General features: G+C 34.5%; 1 protein-coding gene and 1 pseudogene across 2 annotated transcripts in view; one reads left to right on the forward strand and one right to left on the reverse strand.

Annotated features, from left to right (window-relative positions):
• BRIP1 (BRCA1 interacting DNA helicase 1) overlaps positions 1 to 17,741 on the reverse strand; it is a gene marked incomplete at both ends in the record, with an annotated part of 91,043 nt that overhangs the window by 39,490 nt on the left and 33,812 nt on the right. Inside the window, 7 exons of the mRNA XM_084236864.1 lie at positions 1,957 to 2,118; positions 5,819 to 5,959; positions 6,072 to 6,237; positions 7,530 to 7,684; positions 9,022 to 9,154; positions 13,364 to 13,563; positions 15,849 to 16,070. Of these exons, the coding sequence (XP_084092990.1) occupies positions 1,957 to 2,118; positions 5,819 to 5,959; positions 6,072 to 6,237; positions 7,530 to 7,684; positions 9,022 to 9,154; positions 13,364 to 13,563; positions 15,849 to 16,070 (1,179 nt within the window). The remainder of the gene's footprint in view (positions 1 to 1,956; positions 2,119 to 5,818; positions 5,960 to 6,071; positions 6,238 to 7,529; positions 7,685 to 9,021; positions 9,155 to 13,363; positions 13,564 to 15,848; positions 16,071 to 17,741) is intronic.
• LOC311172712 (heterogeneous nuclear ribonucleoprotein A1-like) lies at positions 6,253 to 7,169 on the forward strand (annotated as a pseudogene). Its single transcript has 2 exons — positions 6,253 to 6,275; positions 6,667 to 7,169. The product of its transcript is annotated as a heterogeneous nuclear ribonucleoprotein A1-like (transcript).

Raw genomic sequence — 17,741 nt, forward strand, 5'->3', positions numbered from 1 at the left:
ATAGTTCAAAATCAAATGGTCAACAAATATAGATGCAGTCAGCAAAAGAACTAGGAAAGTATAATATGGAGAAAACCTGTCCTGAGGTGAAAATAAGATCCCTTGTAGTTGTTGATCATCTAAACAGAAATGAAAGCTCCTACAGTCCTCTCTGAAATGGAGTATTCCCTCTCACAGGAGCCTTAAAAGATTGAGGATCTGGAAATATTAGAGGTATACCACTGACACTGGCATATGTATTTACAGAATTGTTTATTGATACATCTGATAAAAACACATAATACTTACAATGTAAAAATTGTCAAATAAAACAGAATTTGAAAAATAAACCCATTCGCTTTTTCCTGATAATCCACTTTGTTGAAATCTTTTGAAAAGAAAATAGTAAGAATACAATAGCTATTTACATATGGAATAAATTCTTATCTCTCTAAAATATAAATTCTGAATTTGTTGGTTGGTTCATGAATTTCTGAAGAAACCACTTTAAAGTGAAAAAATATTGACTTAGTGTATCTGAATGAATTTATTCACACAAATTCATCTAGAGGTTTTCCTCCTTACTGAGTTGACTAAATGTAGGGGAGAAAAGAAACACATTTTCTATCCCTCTGTTAAAAGACGAATAATTAAAGTAAAACTCTAATGAACTCAATGAACTCGCATTATTAGAAACAAAGTCGAATCTAGGCTTAGAGAAGAAAATGAGGAAGAAGCAACCACCAAATATTTCCTAGAAGTTAGTACTGTCTCATATTGTCAACCTAAATTTGTAAACCTGTTGCTGTAAAACTTGAAGGTGAGATGCTCTGGAAAAATACCACTTCACAAACTAGAGGAAAAGTTTTGAAAGAAAAATGCCTAAATACAATGGGGTTAAGTACTACAAATAAAAATAATTTTTATTTACTTAATCTTTAAGGAAATATTAAATGTATATTATGTGCAAAGGACTGTGCAAAAACCTGTTGCAGATTCTTCTCAAATTACTGGAAGTTGTAATAGTTTTGTGAAGAATACCATTTCTCCACTAAGATAAATTTGATTTTGATTCTATCGTCATTTAACTAGTGGCACCACTGCTTTGAAACTCAGAGGTTATTTTTATGGATAAAAGGCTTTCTAAACTCTTGTGATGGATAGAAATGTTTCTATTAAGTCATTTTGAATGAGACTCAGTGGTGCCAAAGTTGCAACTTAGACCTCTTTATTTGTATACTGCAGATTCTGATTTTCTTTTACATCTTTATGAGTAAAATGCATAAGCCATTTTCCCTGAGGGAACATTTCCATTTACCACTGAATGTCAGAGAAGGAAGAAAATGTAAATGTTCAATCTCAGTTATAATTTTTTCATTATAACCTCTATCTATATTTTTTATATGTATTATTTAATATGAAGTCTGTATATTAAGAATTTTGCTTGCAATGCTACTAGTTTGATGTTTCTCACTTTTAAACTATAGTGAATCTGAAGAGAAACCATACTGTTCCATTTAAAATATTTACCTTTTCTCTCTTTTGGGCATTTGAAACATCTACAGATTATAGATTTGCCTTATTTTAAGTGATGAATCAAGGGTTTTTAGGGGACATAATCCCCACAATGTTAAATAGATGTGACTTTAGAGTCAAACTATAGAAACATCCAAAAGCATAATATATTAAGTGAAAAAAATGCTTTTCCTGAACTATGAAAATATCAAGCTGCCCTAAGAATAAAAATTAAGGATATATAAATTGTCCTTTTATAGAACTAACACTGCTTGACGACTTTTAGTCTTTCAGACTTCCAAGTAAAACAGTGATAAAACAATCATACAGTATCTTAATAAGTAGAACAATACATGATATTTAAAAAACTATAATTCTCCTGTTCTCCTGATCCTAGGAAGTTTATCATGATAATCCCACATGCTTCTTTAAAGCCAAAAGAAATAATAAATATTCCCTTACCTTGTAAGATGGCAAGAAACACAGAATTCCTTGGCTCACAGTCTGGCACACAGATAATAAAAGTGCTCCCACTTCATCCTGAAACTCAAATGTTTCTGTGTGTTGAAAGGTAGCACAGAGATTCCGTCCCTTGGGGCCTGACCCAATGGTGCCAACCCAAACCTAGAATATAAATATGTCAGTATGAGAGTTATGACTAAACCAAACAGACAAATTAGCATTTAGTTGGGAACCTTAATTACTTATATGTCAAAAGAATATGAAGCAACAAGTTTAGAGAAAATTTATTTTTAAATTATTGGGGTTTCATTCTATTACCTTTAATTACTGATAGATTTGACTTCTGAAAGTTTTACTTTAGGCAAAGCACTGAATTCTAGGTTGTAAGTTTTTTGAAAGCAAATAGGATTTTACACCTCTATTTTCTCAACAGCTTTGCAAAACTAAGCATGTAACAAAATTGTGTTGGATGATGTGAACAAATGAAATGAAGAATAAATCAGAAATGATTCTAAAATATTAGAAGCAAGGTCTTCTATGAGATGCTGCAGACAGGAAAGTCTTTAAGACTCAATTACGATAGGATCTAAATTCATGAGTAGTCAAAGATAGACAGTCATAGAAAATTAAACCCACCAAATTTTTCAGTTATTTGCAATTCTGCTACATTCATTTAGCATAGAGTAGTACATTTGACCAAAAAAGAACAATCTTTATTAAAGACAATACAAACACTTCAGATTATTGAAAAATGAGATTGAGGTATATTTTGCATTCATTTGTTGATTTACCCTATTTTAAAAAAATTATAAATTTCAGAAAAATTGAAAAAATATTAATATAGTCAACATCTTTATGCCCATCACCTAGATTCATCAGTTAACATTTTGTAATATGTATATATTTGTAGTATATATATATTACAGGAGAGAAAGTGAAAAAAGAAAAATGTTGCAAAATGTTAATTATGTTACATATGTATATATGTGATTTGGGGATAAATTATTAGAAAGTAATTTGTAGACATCATAACTCTTTATTAGTTTAGTTTAGCATGTCTCTCCTAAGAACAAGTAGATAAGCCTACATAACCACAATACTATGATCACACCCAAGAAATCTAGTAGTGATACAATGGAGTCAATACTTATATGTGCCAAATTATTCCCCAAATACCTTTTTTTTTTAAATTTATACAATAGCTGGGTTACAGGCCAGAGGTGCTGGAGGGTGAGAGGATTCACCAGAGACAGAGTCGGGAGCAGAACAGGCAGACAGACCGAAAGCACTGCTGAGGGGAGCAGTGGGCACGACAGGAGAGGTCTGCCACGCCATGTGGGAATCTCCTTGGCCAGCCAGGAATCACTGCAGAGGCTGTGGACAGCTCCACAGCGCTGTGCTCAACCCGCTGCACCACCAGGGAGACCCCTCCCCAAATATCGTTTATACCTGTTTATTTTTCTTATTCTTGATCAGATCCCAATCAAATGGTATATGTTACATTTGGTTTTTTTACATCTCTTTAGTCTTCAAAACAGTTCTCTTTCCTTTTTTCCCCTGTTTTTTAAGAATTTGTGTTACTGGTTTTCTTGGAGAATATCTTATAACCTGGATTTGTCAGTTTGCTTCTTCATGATAAGATTCAAGCTAAACAGGGGCCTCACTGGTGGCGCAGGGGGTTAAGCATCACACTATGAAGAAATCCACAGCCTCGACAGCACAAGTTCGATACCTGGCCAGCCAGAGCGCAACCCACATGGCGCAGCAGACCTCTCCTATCTCGCCCGCTGCTCCCCTCAGCAGTGTATTTCAGTAGATCCGCCTGCTCTGCTCCCTACTCTGTCTCTGATGAATCCTCTCACCTCCACACCTCTGGCCTATACCCCAGTTCTTATATGAATAAATTTTTTTAGAAATGATAACTTTTATATTATGTGTAATAAAACATTATTTTTAAATTTGAGGGATATAATGGAATTCAGCTGAACAACTAGCATTAGTATTATAATTCAGTTATATTACATATTAAATGAGTTTCTGTATACTAGACTGACAACAGTCTATATTAACATCCTTATGAGAAATATTTGCTGAACTTACTAATAACTTCCAATTTTTTTAAGATTTATTTATTTATTTATTTATTTATTTATTTTTTATAGAGGCATGCTTTATTTATTTATTTGTTTGTTTGTTTTGTTTATACATGCACTGGGTACAGTCAGAAGCGCGGGAGGGTGAGAGAATTCACCAGAGCCAGAGCAGGGAGCAGAGCAGGCAGAAGGACCGAAGTACACTGCTGAGGGGAGCAGCGGGCGGCAGGAGAGGTCTGCGCGCCATGTGGGACCCTCCTGTGGTGGCCGGGGAGCAGCCGGGGATCGAACCGGCGCTGCAGAGGCCGCGGGCAGCTTCGCAACCCAGCGCTCAACCGCTGCGCCACCGGGGAGGCCCCTTATTTATTTATTTATACAAGCACTGGGTACAGTCAGAAGCGTGGGAGGGTAAGAGAATTCACCAGAACCAGAGCTGGGAACAGAACAGGCAGACTGACAAAACACATTGCTGAGGGGAGCAGCAGGCGCTACAGGAGAGGTCTGTTGTGCCATGCGGGACCCTCACCGGTGGCTGGGGATCAAACCGGCGCTGCAGAGGCTGCAGGCAGCTTCGCAGCCCAGCGCTCAACTGCTGGTCCACCAGGGGAGGCCCTAATAACTTCCAATATTTACTTGAGTTGTTAAAGAAAGCAACTTGAAAATGTTGAACATATTTTCCTTCACTATTTTTTCTTTCTTTCTTTTTTTTATTAAAGAAGTACCATTGTTTTACATCTGTGTTAATATTTTTTCCTTCACAATGCTTCTTAGTAGGAGCACCCTGGCATTTTGAAAAGCACAATTCTTTATTATATAGTTCAGCATTCTAAGCCCCATTTACTAAATGGAAGTTTTTCCTCCAAATTAATTGTGACAACCAAAAGTATCTCCACTGGAGGAAAAAGAACAAAGAAAGGAGGAAGCACAAATACAAAGGTCTATGGTGGTAGACTATGGGGAGTTCCTTGGTGGTGGGTACAATACAGCAAGGGGAGAGCCTACATTTCTGTTATGGAAACTACAATGTAAACCAGGATTAATGCAATAAAAATATTTAAAAAAAATATCCCCACATATTTAAAAAAATATCCCCTTTGGTTGAAAATGACAGCTTTATAAAGAATGAGAACTGTGTTAGACATACAGTTGGTATTAAGAATGTGGGTAACCACATTAAATTACTTCAAAAAAGAAATATGGCAGATGAGAAAAGCCAAGTCAAATGCTCCTAGGAAAATTAAAACAACTTTTATATGGTATTGCTATAAAAAATTAAAATCTTAAGTCATAGGACTCATAAATATACTTTTTATTTCATTTCTGGTATTTAAACATGTACTGAACACTTAATAACTAACGCCACGTATTAATTCAGATGCAGTGGTAGAATGGGGATCTAAAAAGAAGAGTAAGGATATACAACAATCTAATGGAAAAGAGAAACACAAAAAACAATTAACTATACTATACAATCAAGATTATTGTAAATATGTCAAATTTTTGTTTTGATTTTCATTAAAAAATTGAAGTCTATTCAAAATGAGGAAACTGCATAAAGACTTTGTATCCAAAATTATATTTTTACCCACTGGGCTGAAGGATATTCTTTTACTCTAAAGATTTTCATTTACACTAAAATTAAAATGTTGTATTTTCTATCATAATCTGTTTGCTGGCCCCTCCAATAACTTCTAATTTGTTCATATAGAATTATATTGAGGTAGAAAGACTGAAGCTTTCAAAAAAAAAAAAAAAAAAAGGACACTAACCTGTGAGTTATCAACAACATGATTAGCCTCCAGCTGGATAGTAAATGTAACTCCAAGTTCTGAGGAAAAGGATTTCATTGGTGATAACGTGCCAGATGTTAAAACAATTGTTCGAACTTTGCCATTAATATCTGAAAAAGCCTAAAAAGGAACATTAGATTTTTATAATCACCTTTAACAGAGTCAAACACATTTATTTAATTGTTGTGATAAGCAAAAGGTACAATTTTCACTGACAACATAATAAGCTTACCACAGCGGGATTTAAGCACCAAAAGTTTAGCACATGAACTGCAGTTTTTTGTCGTAAACGTTTTTTAGATTTTGGTAGCACCATCAATCCATTTTTATCTGAGATATCAGGCTGATTTATCCAAGAGTAAGTCTGTTGAATAGCAATTCTATAATCATCTGCAAATCTAGATGAAAATAAAATGCCAAGTAAATACCAAACTTTGTAAAACATGCCCATACAATATAAAACTAATTTTGTTAAAATTAAACTGAGAGTACTGGTATCTTTCCAAGCAAAGATAACATTCTCCCCACCAACCCACATTACTAATTAAATTCAGAAATTCTGATTTAAAAAATAAGCTAATTATACAATCAACTCACTCTTAAGAGAATGTTAGATATCATATTATCATCCACTCCTTACTACCCACTTCCCATCCCTATGTTCAAACAATATATTAATCACTGAGGAGCTAAAATTAAATCCAGGTCTCCTAATATCTAGCCCAGAGTTCTTTGTATTCTACTACATCATTAGTTATAAAATAGATAATATTACTGCTAAAGAAACTAAAAAGCAGATTATATGTTTTCATTAAATGAAAAAGTAGAGAAGATTCTCCAAGACATGGTACCCACTTAACCGTGAAAAAGATTTTTGTTGGTGACATTAAGGAAGATACAGAAGAACGTCCTCTAAGAGATTACTTTGAGCAGCAGAAAACTGAAGTAACTGAAATCATGACTGATCAATGTAGTGGCAGGAAGAAAGGCTTTTGTAACCTTTGATGACCATGATTCTGTAGAAAAGATTGTCATTCAGAAATACCATACTGTGAATGGCCACAACTGCGAAGGAAGGAAAAGCCCTATCTAAGCAGGAGATAGCCAGTATTTCATCCAGCCAAAGAGGTCAAAGTGGTTCTGGAAACTCTGGTGGTAGTTGTGGAGGTTGTTTTGGTGGGAATGACAACTTTGGTCATGGAGAAAACTTCAGTGGTAAAGGTGGCTTTGGTGGTAGTGGGATGACTACAATGGATTTGGTAATGATGGAAGCAATTTTGTATGTAGTGGAAGCTACAATGATACACTGCTGTGGGGAGAGGTCTGCTGAGCCATGTGGGTCCCCTCCCTGGCTGGGGATCACATTTTACTGAACAGAGACTTACACAGTAATAAAGAAAACTTTTAACACCGTAAGAAACATATCTGAAACATAGTTAAAAGAAAACTTAAATGCTTTAGTGCTGGAGACTATAAATTTAATGCTGAATTAATTAAGTATATTTATTTACTAATTTCAATACTCAATTTCATTAATATAGATTTATCTCAGTTTATCTGAGTCTATGCCAATGAAATCACTATTTACACCACTTGTTTATAATTCTGTTCACTCAAACAGTATGCTAGCACCCAAAATGGTTAATATTCTAAAGAGGAAACATACAGATTCGATCAGACCTTCACTTACCTGCTATTTTGCCTAAAAAGATAGTCAAGCACCATAAAAAGTCCTTTAAGCATTATTTGAGTGGAAGCACTAATAATAGGTACTTCTCTTGACTCCCCTCTACCATGAATCGGTAAGACTTTTTCTTCTTTTTGAAGAACAGCAGATAAATGTCCCTATAAGACATTTTAATATAAATGTCAATGAAAAATCAGAGGTTACCTGGTGTTTGGCAAGGGAAATGAGCTGTGGTGAAGGGATGAATAAGCACAGTGCATAAGGTTTTTAAGGCAGTGGAGTATTCTGTAGGATACTACAGTGGTAGATATGATTTTATGCTTTTTTCAACATGGAACTGTATAATACAGAGAGAACCCTAGTGTAAACTATATACTTTAGTTAACAATAATGTAACAATATTGGTTTCTCAATAAAAACAGTGTACTACACTACTGCAAGATGCTAATAATAGGAGAAATTGTAGAGTATGTATGTATAGATGCTTCTGTGCTTTACTAGGGGTATATTAGAATTTTGTCTTTTCTACTCAATTTTTCTGTAAACCTAAAATAAGCACTCTAAAAAAATTTAATAATTTAAATAAATAGTAATTAAGAACAAAAGAAAATCATTCCTATTTGTAAAAAAATAACCAATTCTTTAAAAATATGAAGGTCGTAAAACCTCTATCCAGAAAAATGTACAAAAGTACATCCTCATAAAATTTTGCACACAATTTCATATGGCTAGTAGTATTCCACAGTCCACTCATTATTTCTAAACATCCAGGTTTATAACTGTAAGTTAAGAAGAAATAGAATTTCTTATACTTCTATTTTCCAAATTTTTAACTTCTATAATTGAAAAATTAAATTTATAGCATAAAAATGCTGACTTAATCTTTGAACAAAGCAGTTAATTCCTTTAAGCCTCATGTCCTTCGAACTAAAAATGCTAATTTTTACCCAAAATTTATACTATCACTTATAGATAACAAAATTTAGAACAATTAAACTATATTTTACTCTGAATTAACTTACTCACAATTATATCTTTCTAATTCATTAAATGAATTTCTTTTTTTTAATAATAAATTTTATTTTTATATTCCCCCATACAATTGCAAACCCCCCATTCTGACCCCAATCCCTCCCCTCCCGCCCCCCACCCCCCAAAAAAGTGTCTCTGGTTCATAGTTTTTTGTTGATTTTGATTTTCACTTTCTTATAGTTATTCATTTTCCTGGTCCCTTATTTAAGTTTTCTAGATTCCTGCTATAAGTGAGACCATCCGGTATTTTTCTTTTTCTTTTTAGCTTATTTCGCTGAGCATGATCCCTTCCAGCGCCATCCATGTTGCTGCAAATTGCATGTGTTTATCTTTTTTGAATGCTGAGTAATATTCCATGGTGTATATGTACCACATCTTCTTGATCCAGTCATCTATTTTTGGGTATTTGGGCTGTTTCCAAAGCTTAGCTTAAATGAATTTCTTAGGTGAAAAAGAATCTTACCTGCAAAATGGGAAAAGTAGCAGTAGTGATGCCCATTTCATGTAAATTTATGAGCATTTCACTTCCACTCCATATTTTACAGGATGATTCATAAGCTCTTTCTACAAGATGTTTAGAATTTGCTTCCAACCAACTGGAATAAATTAAAACAATTCCATCAACCAGTACCATCCTTATAAACACTATTTCACAATTCAAAGATGATTGAGACACATTGATATGTATTCCTTAAAGTTCTTAAGTCATGAAAACACAATTATGATATCACATACATCTTTTTTAAGGCATTCATGTGTCATATTGCAAAATAAACATTTTATAGCCAAAGCAAGTTTTTATTCAGAAAAGAGAAAGAGATATGTGATATCATAATTGTGTTTTATGGATTCACACTACTTTACTTGATTAATGTCATTTCAACTAAGAGCCAGGTCTAGAGGCTTGTCCCAAATACACAAAAAGGCAATACAAAAGAACCTATAAAGAAATTAGAGTGTTATATATTAACACAATGGGGATTACTAAAAATACATAAGTATATTCATTAATACACGCAACTATACAATAAATAAGTGCTTAAATGCCTATATTATATCAGATATTATACTGGTAGTGAAAATACAGCAGTAATAAAATAGACAAGGTTCTTATTCTCATGAAATTATGTTCCACTAAAGAAAGAAATAAACTTAGAAACAAATACAGGAACAAGAAAATACCAGATAGTAATAACTGAGATAAAGAAAATAAATTAGGTTACTGTTATATAATTGTGACTTTAATTTGAATGTCAAGGAAAATCTCCCTGAGGTGACATTTATTTTAACATTTGAATGCAAAACGTGCTCACTTTTGAGAGTATCAGGAAAAAGGTATTTTTAAAAAATATTTTATTTTATATAATTCTTACATCATTTTTCATCGTTGCACAATGTATGCATTTTCATTATGGTTATATTCCCCACACAACTGCACCCCCCCCTTATTTTGACTCTAGTCCTTCCTTTCCCCGCCCCTCCCCCCACCCCCACCCTGTAGTGTCTCTGGTTTATAGTTGCTTGTTGATTTTGATTTTTACTTTGTATTGATTAGTCTTTTTCCTGGTCTCTTTTTCAAGTTTTCTAAATTCCTGCTATGAGTGAGACCATCCAGTATTTTTCTTTCTGACTTATTTCGCTGAGCATTATCCCTTCCAGCTCCATCCATGTTGCTGCAAACTGCATGTGTTTATCTTTTTTGATTGCTGAGTAATATTCTATGGTGTATATGTACCACATCTTCTTGACCCAGTCATCTATTTTTGGGCATTTGGGTTGTTTCCATAGCTATTGTAAATAGTACTGCTATAAACATAGGCATGCAGGTGTCCTTTGGAATTAATGTTTCTGTGTCATTTGGGTAAATACCTAGGAGTGGAATTGCTGGATCATATGGAAGCTCTATGTTTAGTAGGTCCAGAAATCTCCACACAGCTCTCCATAGTGGTTGGACCACTTTGCACTCCCACCAGCAGTGCAGAAGAGTTCCTTTTTCTCTACAACCTCACCAACATTTGTTGTTGCTAGTTTTTTTAATATGTGCCATTCTCACTGGTGTAAGATGGTATCTCATTGTAGTTTTGATTTGCATTTCCCTGATTACAAGTGATGTTGAACATTTTTCATATGCCTGTTCGCCATTTGCAAGGAAAAAGGTATTTCAAGCAGAAGAAGTAGTGCAAAAATCCTGAGATGATTAACAAACTTTGCTTGTTTAAGAAACTGAACATAACTCAATATGACTACAAATAATGAGCAAAAAGAATAGTTGTATGAATATTAGAGTAACAAAGAGGAATCATATTGTACTGAGCCATGCTGAGAAACTCAGATTCTATTCAAAGTACAATGGGAAGGTTTTAAGTGGAGGATTTTAAATAAATAAGAGAGACTCTTTCAAGAGGTTTTTTTTCTTTTTTTTTTTTTTTTTGTGGGACCCTCGCCGGTGGCCGGGGAACGAATTGGCACTGCAGAGGCAGCGGGCAGCCTCACAGCCCAGCGCTCAACCGCTGCGCCACCAGGGTAGGCCCTCTTTCAAGAGTTTAAAAGATGATTCTAGGTTCTAAGCTAAAATGGACTATAGGAAAATGGCAAGTGTGAAAGCAGATACCTGTTAGGAAGTTGTTACAGTATTCTAGTTGAGAAATGACTCTTGTATGATAGACGAGAATGAAGGATTTATAATATGTTGTGCAGATGGCACTGATGAACTATATGAAGTGAAGCGGTGGTCAAGGGAAATACTTTGATTTTTGATTTATGAAACTGGTTTGTACTATTAACTTAGATAGGGAAGACAGGGATGGTAATAGGAGTAGGTTAGGGAAGGGAAGGAGTTTTGTTTGGGAAAGTTGAATGATATCCAAAGATATAAAGTACAGTTGATGTAATAAAGGTTTATAACAACCTCAATATCTATTAATCAGAGGTTGGTTAAATAAATTATTGTACATCTACCCAATGGAATTCTAAGCAAATATATTTTAAAATTTAAAAAGATTTCTAAGTATTGCTATAGGAAGATGTCTACTATTAAGTGTCAAAAGCACGATAGAGGAAACAGATGTATAAGATAGACTGTGTAGTTAAACAATACTGCATTGCATACTTAAAAAATTGCCAAGAGGGTAGATCTTACAAGTATTCTTATTACAAAAAAAATAATCATGGGGCCTCCCCTGGTGGCGCAGTAGTTGAGCGTTGGGCTGCGAGGCTGCCCGCAGCCTCTGCAGCACCAGTTTAATCCCCAGCCACGGGCAAGGGTCCCACATGGCGCGACAGACCGTGCGCGCCGGATACTCCCCTCAGCAGTGTATTTCGTCCGTCTGCCTGTTCTGCTCCCCACTCTGGCTCTGGTGAATTCTCTCACCCCCCCCCCCCCGCGCTTCTGACTGTACCCAGTGCTTGTATTTAAAAAAAAAAAAAAAAAAAAAATCATAAACAGCAGAAGGAAACTTCCAGAAGTGACAGGTATGTTTATGGCATAAATTACAGTGATGGTTTTACTTAAATATTTTTAGTGACTCACATACACAAATACTCACTGAATGATAGTCTTGTTCAGGATGACAAGAACTAAGTTGATGGGGAATGGGATAGGAATGCAGTTCTTACAATATAAATTTGTATAATTTTTATTAAATTTCAAACCATGTGACTATTTAAAATGTTTTTAAAGAATAGCATGTAGAGAACAGTTAAGTATATAAATACAATAGGCTGTAAAGTTAGGAGGTTTCTCCTAAGATAAAGAGATTCAATATCTAATAAAAGAAAAATTATCTAAAGTAGACTTTAATAAAATTACTAACTCCAGTATCAGAGTATTAAAATCTAAGTAGCCTGGTCAAAGTTTACCAACTTTTAAAAAATAATCTGACAGAAAAACTAAACAAACACTTCTCCAAAGACTTACAGATGGCCAAGAGGGACACACAAAAAAGCTCATCATCACTTATTATTAGGGAAATACAAATCAAAATCATGATATACCAACTCACACCTCTGAAAATGGCCCATATCAAAAACACCAGAAATAAGTTTTGATGAGGATGCGAAGAAAAAGAAACCCTCCTACACTGTTGATGGAAATACAGCCTCTGTGGAAAGCAGTATGGAGGTTTCTCAAAACATGAAAAAGAAATGTACCACATTATCCAGCAGTTTTACTCCTCGGTATGTATCCAAAGAATGCAAAAACATTAATTTGCAGGGATACATGCACTCCTACATTCACTGCAATACCATTTACAATAATCAAATTATGGAAACAACCTAAGTGCCCAGCAATAGATAAGTGGATAAGGATGCGGTATACATACACAATGGAATACTACTCAGCTATAATGAAGGATGAAATCTTGCCATTTGCAAAAACACAGATGGAGTAGGAGAGGATTATGCCAAGCAAAATAAGTCAGAAGAGACAAATACTGGATGGTTGGATGGTTTCACTCATCTATGGAATGAAAAGAAACAAAACAAAGGAACAGACAAAACAAAACTCTTGAAATCTGACTGCAAAACTGAAGCTACTCCAAGGAGGAGAGTGGAGGATGGGGAACAAAAAGGGAGGGGCCCAACGAACTAAGGTAGAGGATTATTGGTGTTCTGCTGGTGGGTGTGGTGTAATGACATACATCTCACAAGGTGTGAACCTATAAACCTACAACATATACACTGTTGTAAACCAAAGTTACCACAATAAAAATAATTTAACTGAAATAATATAAAATACTGACATAATAAAACTTGTTTTTAATACAAAGGCAACACAGATTACACTGACAGACAAATGTTCTTACTTAATGAGGCTATAGCACACAGCCCGTAGGGGTTCATGGTCTTTCTTCCTTATATTATTGCTGACCATAATATCTAGTTCATCTCGAGCAAACCAAAGCTGAACTTCTGTTATACTGTAACTTGCTGATTCCCGAGCACAATCTTCAATGTTATGAGCCTCATCTAAGATGACCACCTCTTCTTTCAGATTGATATCCATCTATGAGAAAAAAGAATTTTCCTGTAAAATGATCAGCAAAATGAATTCAATAGCCGTAGACAAGATACTTCATTTAAAGTTCACACTGTAGGCCCATATTATAAATGCAACTGGTTGTAAAAGTTAAATAAAACTTTTGAAGCACTAAGGCCAGCAAATATCAGCTCAACACATTACAAAGTGACATTTTTTTACTCTCAAAATACTTTGCATAGTTATCAACTAAAGTGATTTCTGTTAAGCAAGAATCAAGGTATGGCAGGCTATACAAAGGGGTATTAAAATACTAGCATGAAGGACTCTCCAAAATAATTTAAAAAGCAGAGTAAGAAAAACCTTTAAAGCTAAAATAACAATAGGAGACTCAAAAGACCCTCACAATACTAACATAATATAGTGTGTATCCGCTTCAATTCTCAACCCTTCGTTTTGAGAATTGATCTTCCCCAACTCCCACGTGATGCTGGTAGGACTGTTATCAAGGGCTAGGCTCAGAATCAAGGATTACCACATTAAACTATTCCATCTCTCTGTGGTCACTGTGACTGGTTCAGGAATGGATATGTGATACCCGCCAGCCCAATCAGAGTAATTTTGGAGAACTAGTATGAGATCATGTTCTTTTTCTCCAGGCTAACTAGTTAGTTATGGTTATCCTTATTCCCACAGGAAAAACCTTGCCTCTCACAAAGAAACTATCACAATGAAGAGTCAGTTTTTTCCCTTAAGCTCTTTTGTGGTGGAACGTAAGAAACTAGTGGTTTGTGTCAACTTCAATGGAGAGAGTACTTCAATGGAGTTTTAATACAAGATGTCACAAAGAAATTGCCAATGAATTATTATGAGGAAGTAATAATATACTGAGGACTGAAGAATAGGAAATTCATTGGAATTTAAGAGTAGTAGGATTTGGGCAAACAGAGAAAATAGGGTACTTTCAACAGAAGCATCATCAAAGCAGAGATTTAAGAAAGAACAAGGTATCCTTATGGGACAATGATGTAATTTGTGAAGGGCTCACATTAGGGAGTGTGTAACAGGAAAGACTGAAAAGGCCAATTCAGACAGACAAGTGGGTGTCTTGAATGTTAGATTAAACCTGAACAAAGAGAGCATGAGATACTTTTAAGCAAAGAAGAAATGTAATAAGAGCAATATTCAGAATAAAGACATGGCATTAATATATAAAATCATGCAGAGGGAGGAAACCTACCTAAGAGGAAACCAAATAAGGTAGTAAGCATAATGCTTATTAATCTGAACTTAAAAAAAAAAAGATTGTTAATTAGAGTTGTGCAGTCAGTTCAAAAGAGAGGAATAACTGAATATACCACTTTATTCACTTTTTGTGCTATGCTGTAACAACTTCAAGTCTCTAAGAACCAAAAAATAAACACAAACGCTGTTCATTTCTCAAACGCTAACAAAGCATAATTTGCATAGACTGCATATTCCCCCAACATAAGTTCTCCAAAACAAGTTCTTCAGATAAATGTTTTTAAATAATTATTTCTGACTATTTATACATGAAAATGCTTATAGCTATAAATGGATCTCTATTGGGGATAATTTTGTCCCCCAAGGGCCATTTGGCAATGACTATATACATTTTTTATTATAAGGCTACTAGTGACATCTAGTGGACAAAACCAAGCTGCTACATACTCTACAGAGCACAAGACAACCCACCACAACCAAGATCATCTTGTTCTAAATGCCATTACTATCAAGGCTGAAAAACCCCACTATATGGGCCTCCCTGGTGGCGCAAGGGGTTAAGTTTCAGCACTATAAAGCAATTACCATCCATTGCAACATGAGTTCGATCCCCAGCCAGGGAGCTAATCCACATGGTATAGCAGACCTCTCCAGTCTCACCCAATGCTCCCCATCAGCAGTGTATTTCAGTAGATCCACCTGTTCTGCTCCCTACTCTCTCTCTGGTGAATTCTCACCCCCCCACACCTCTGGCCTACATCCCAGTTCTTGTATACATAAATAAATAAAAATATATCTTTAAAAAAACCCCACTGTAATCCCATTTCAACATGAGGTCCTTAAAAGTACTTGTTACTTTAGAAATTTAAATGACAAAGCCTGAAATTCATTTTTTAATACACCTTAGAATGTTTTTAGTACTCTAACCTTTTTATACATTTACATACAGTAAACATAAAGCAAAAAATAAGGCAAAAGGCATTAAATCATCTAAAAACTTTTACAGTCATCATTCATATCCCAATTTGTAGGAAAAAAGTTGTGCTAATTGTTACATATCTACTCACAGTTTCCCTTATTTGTGCATCTAGAAGATAGTTGTAGGGACAAAATATTATGTCAGCATCTTTTATTAGTTCTCGTGCTGTATAATACGGACATGCTTTTAGTTTTTTCCCCAAACTGATGAGTTCTTCTATATCCCAAGCCTTCTTCATCCCGTGGAGAGTCTGTAATGTGTTTTGATCACTCATTTTATGAACGCCATGATAAAAATAGCAGAATTTGCCCTACAAACAAACAGGCATTAATTGTAATGTGAGTCAATATTGGAACAGAAGGAATAAAACAAGTTATCTCAGACTGTTAGGAACATTTTAATTTTGCCAGAAGGCAAAGATTTTATAGAGGAGACAGATGACACCACTTCTACAATCACAATCATTTTAAATAGAAATTTTATTAGCTGACTCAGATTAGCAGAGCTCCATACATGTCAAATTAACTTAAGGAAAATATTTTTTAATTATGTTTTTGTGGCTTTGTTCTGATAAAAATGATAATAGGCAAAAATATTTCCAGAAGATACATAGGAGTAATAATATCACTGGTGGCTTTAAAGATGACAAGTAAGTGAGTAGGGAACAGGAGTGGGAGAGATTTTTCTCTAGACACTTTTGTGCCTTTTTAATTTAAGCCATGGGACATTGTATTAGTTAATCAAATATTAAAAAGTACAAAGAAAGAAAGGGAAGGCAGAATGGAGGGAGAAAAGGGAATGTTTTCCTAGGGGACAAAATAAGAATAGTCATTATAAAATATTTGGAAAATATCCCAAAAAGACTGACATTATCTTTAATTTCATTGAAGAATGTACTGCTAGCATTTTGATATATTTCATTTCATATTTCTTCTATATATCTGTATATGAATGTATTTCTTTAATGTGACCAAATATTAAAAGTGAGAACAAAGCCAATTTTCCCCAGACATTGAGAATTTTAAAATCTAGTCACAAAAAATACTTTTTACAAAACTCGGTTCACTTTTTTTCTGTCAGCCTATTTTATTAAAAATCCTATCAGAAATATTTCCTCACATCATTAAATGTTTCCATTGTGGTCCATATATGTACATTAATACACCATAGTGGGTGAACCAGTATCATGATTAAAATTAGGCATGAAGTAACACTGCATTATAACATGACATAGACTTTATAATGATAAATAACTTCAATTATTTATCATTATAAATCAACACACATATAAAATACTTTATATTCATTTTAGAAATGACATTATGGGATAAGAGTATAAACTATTTTTTAGTATCTTGAAAACCATACCAACAAATTATCCTCCAGAAAGTATATATTATTTTACGGGGTGATCCCCGGCCAAGGAACTAACCCACATGGAGCAGTAGACCGCTCCTGTCTCGTCAGCTGCTCCCCTCAGCAGTGTATTTCAGTAGATTCACCTGTTCTGCTTCACACTCTCTCTTTCTGGTGAATCCTCTCACCTCCCCCCCACACCTCTGGCTTGCATCCCAGCTCTTGTATGCATAAACAAATAAATTTTTTTTAAAAGTATATATTATTTTAATTATTACCCTTTTTAAGCACCACTGTCAACATTATCATTTTTTCTTGTCTTTTCCTATTCTAAAGGTAAGAAATAGAATTTTATTCTAATCTTGATAGCAAAGCTTAGCACTATATTGTACAAATATTTTAACAAGTTTCAACGGCAATTTGCATTTTCTTTCATGTTCTAATGTCCATGTATTTCATTAATGAAAGTGAAAAGTTTATTAACAGATATTAATGAAAAATTAAGATGTTTGATAAAACCCAGTCCTGCAAGGATATGTCACATTTTATTAAAAGATGTCTAAAATTGGTAGAATTGGGGCCTCCCTGGTGGTGCAAGGGATTAAGCACCACACTATGAAGCAAT

Source organism: Talpa europaea (genome assembly GCF_964194135.1).
Source record: "Talpa europaea genome assembly, chromosome: 7".
Taxonomy (NCBI): Eukaryota; Metazoa; Chordata; class Mammalia; order Eulipotyphla; family Talpidae; genus Talpa; species Talpa europaea.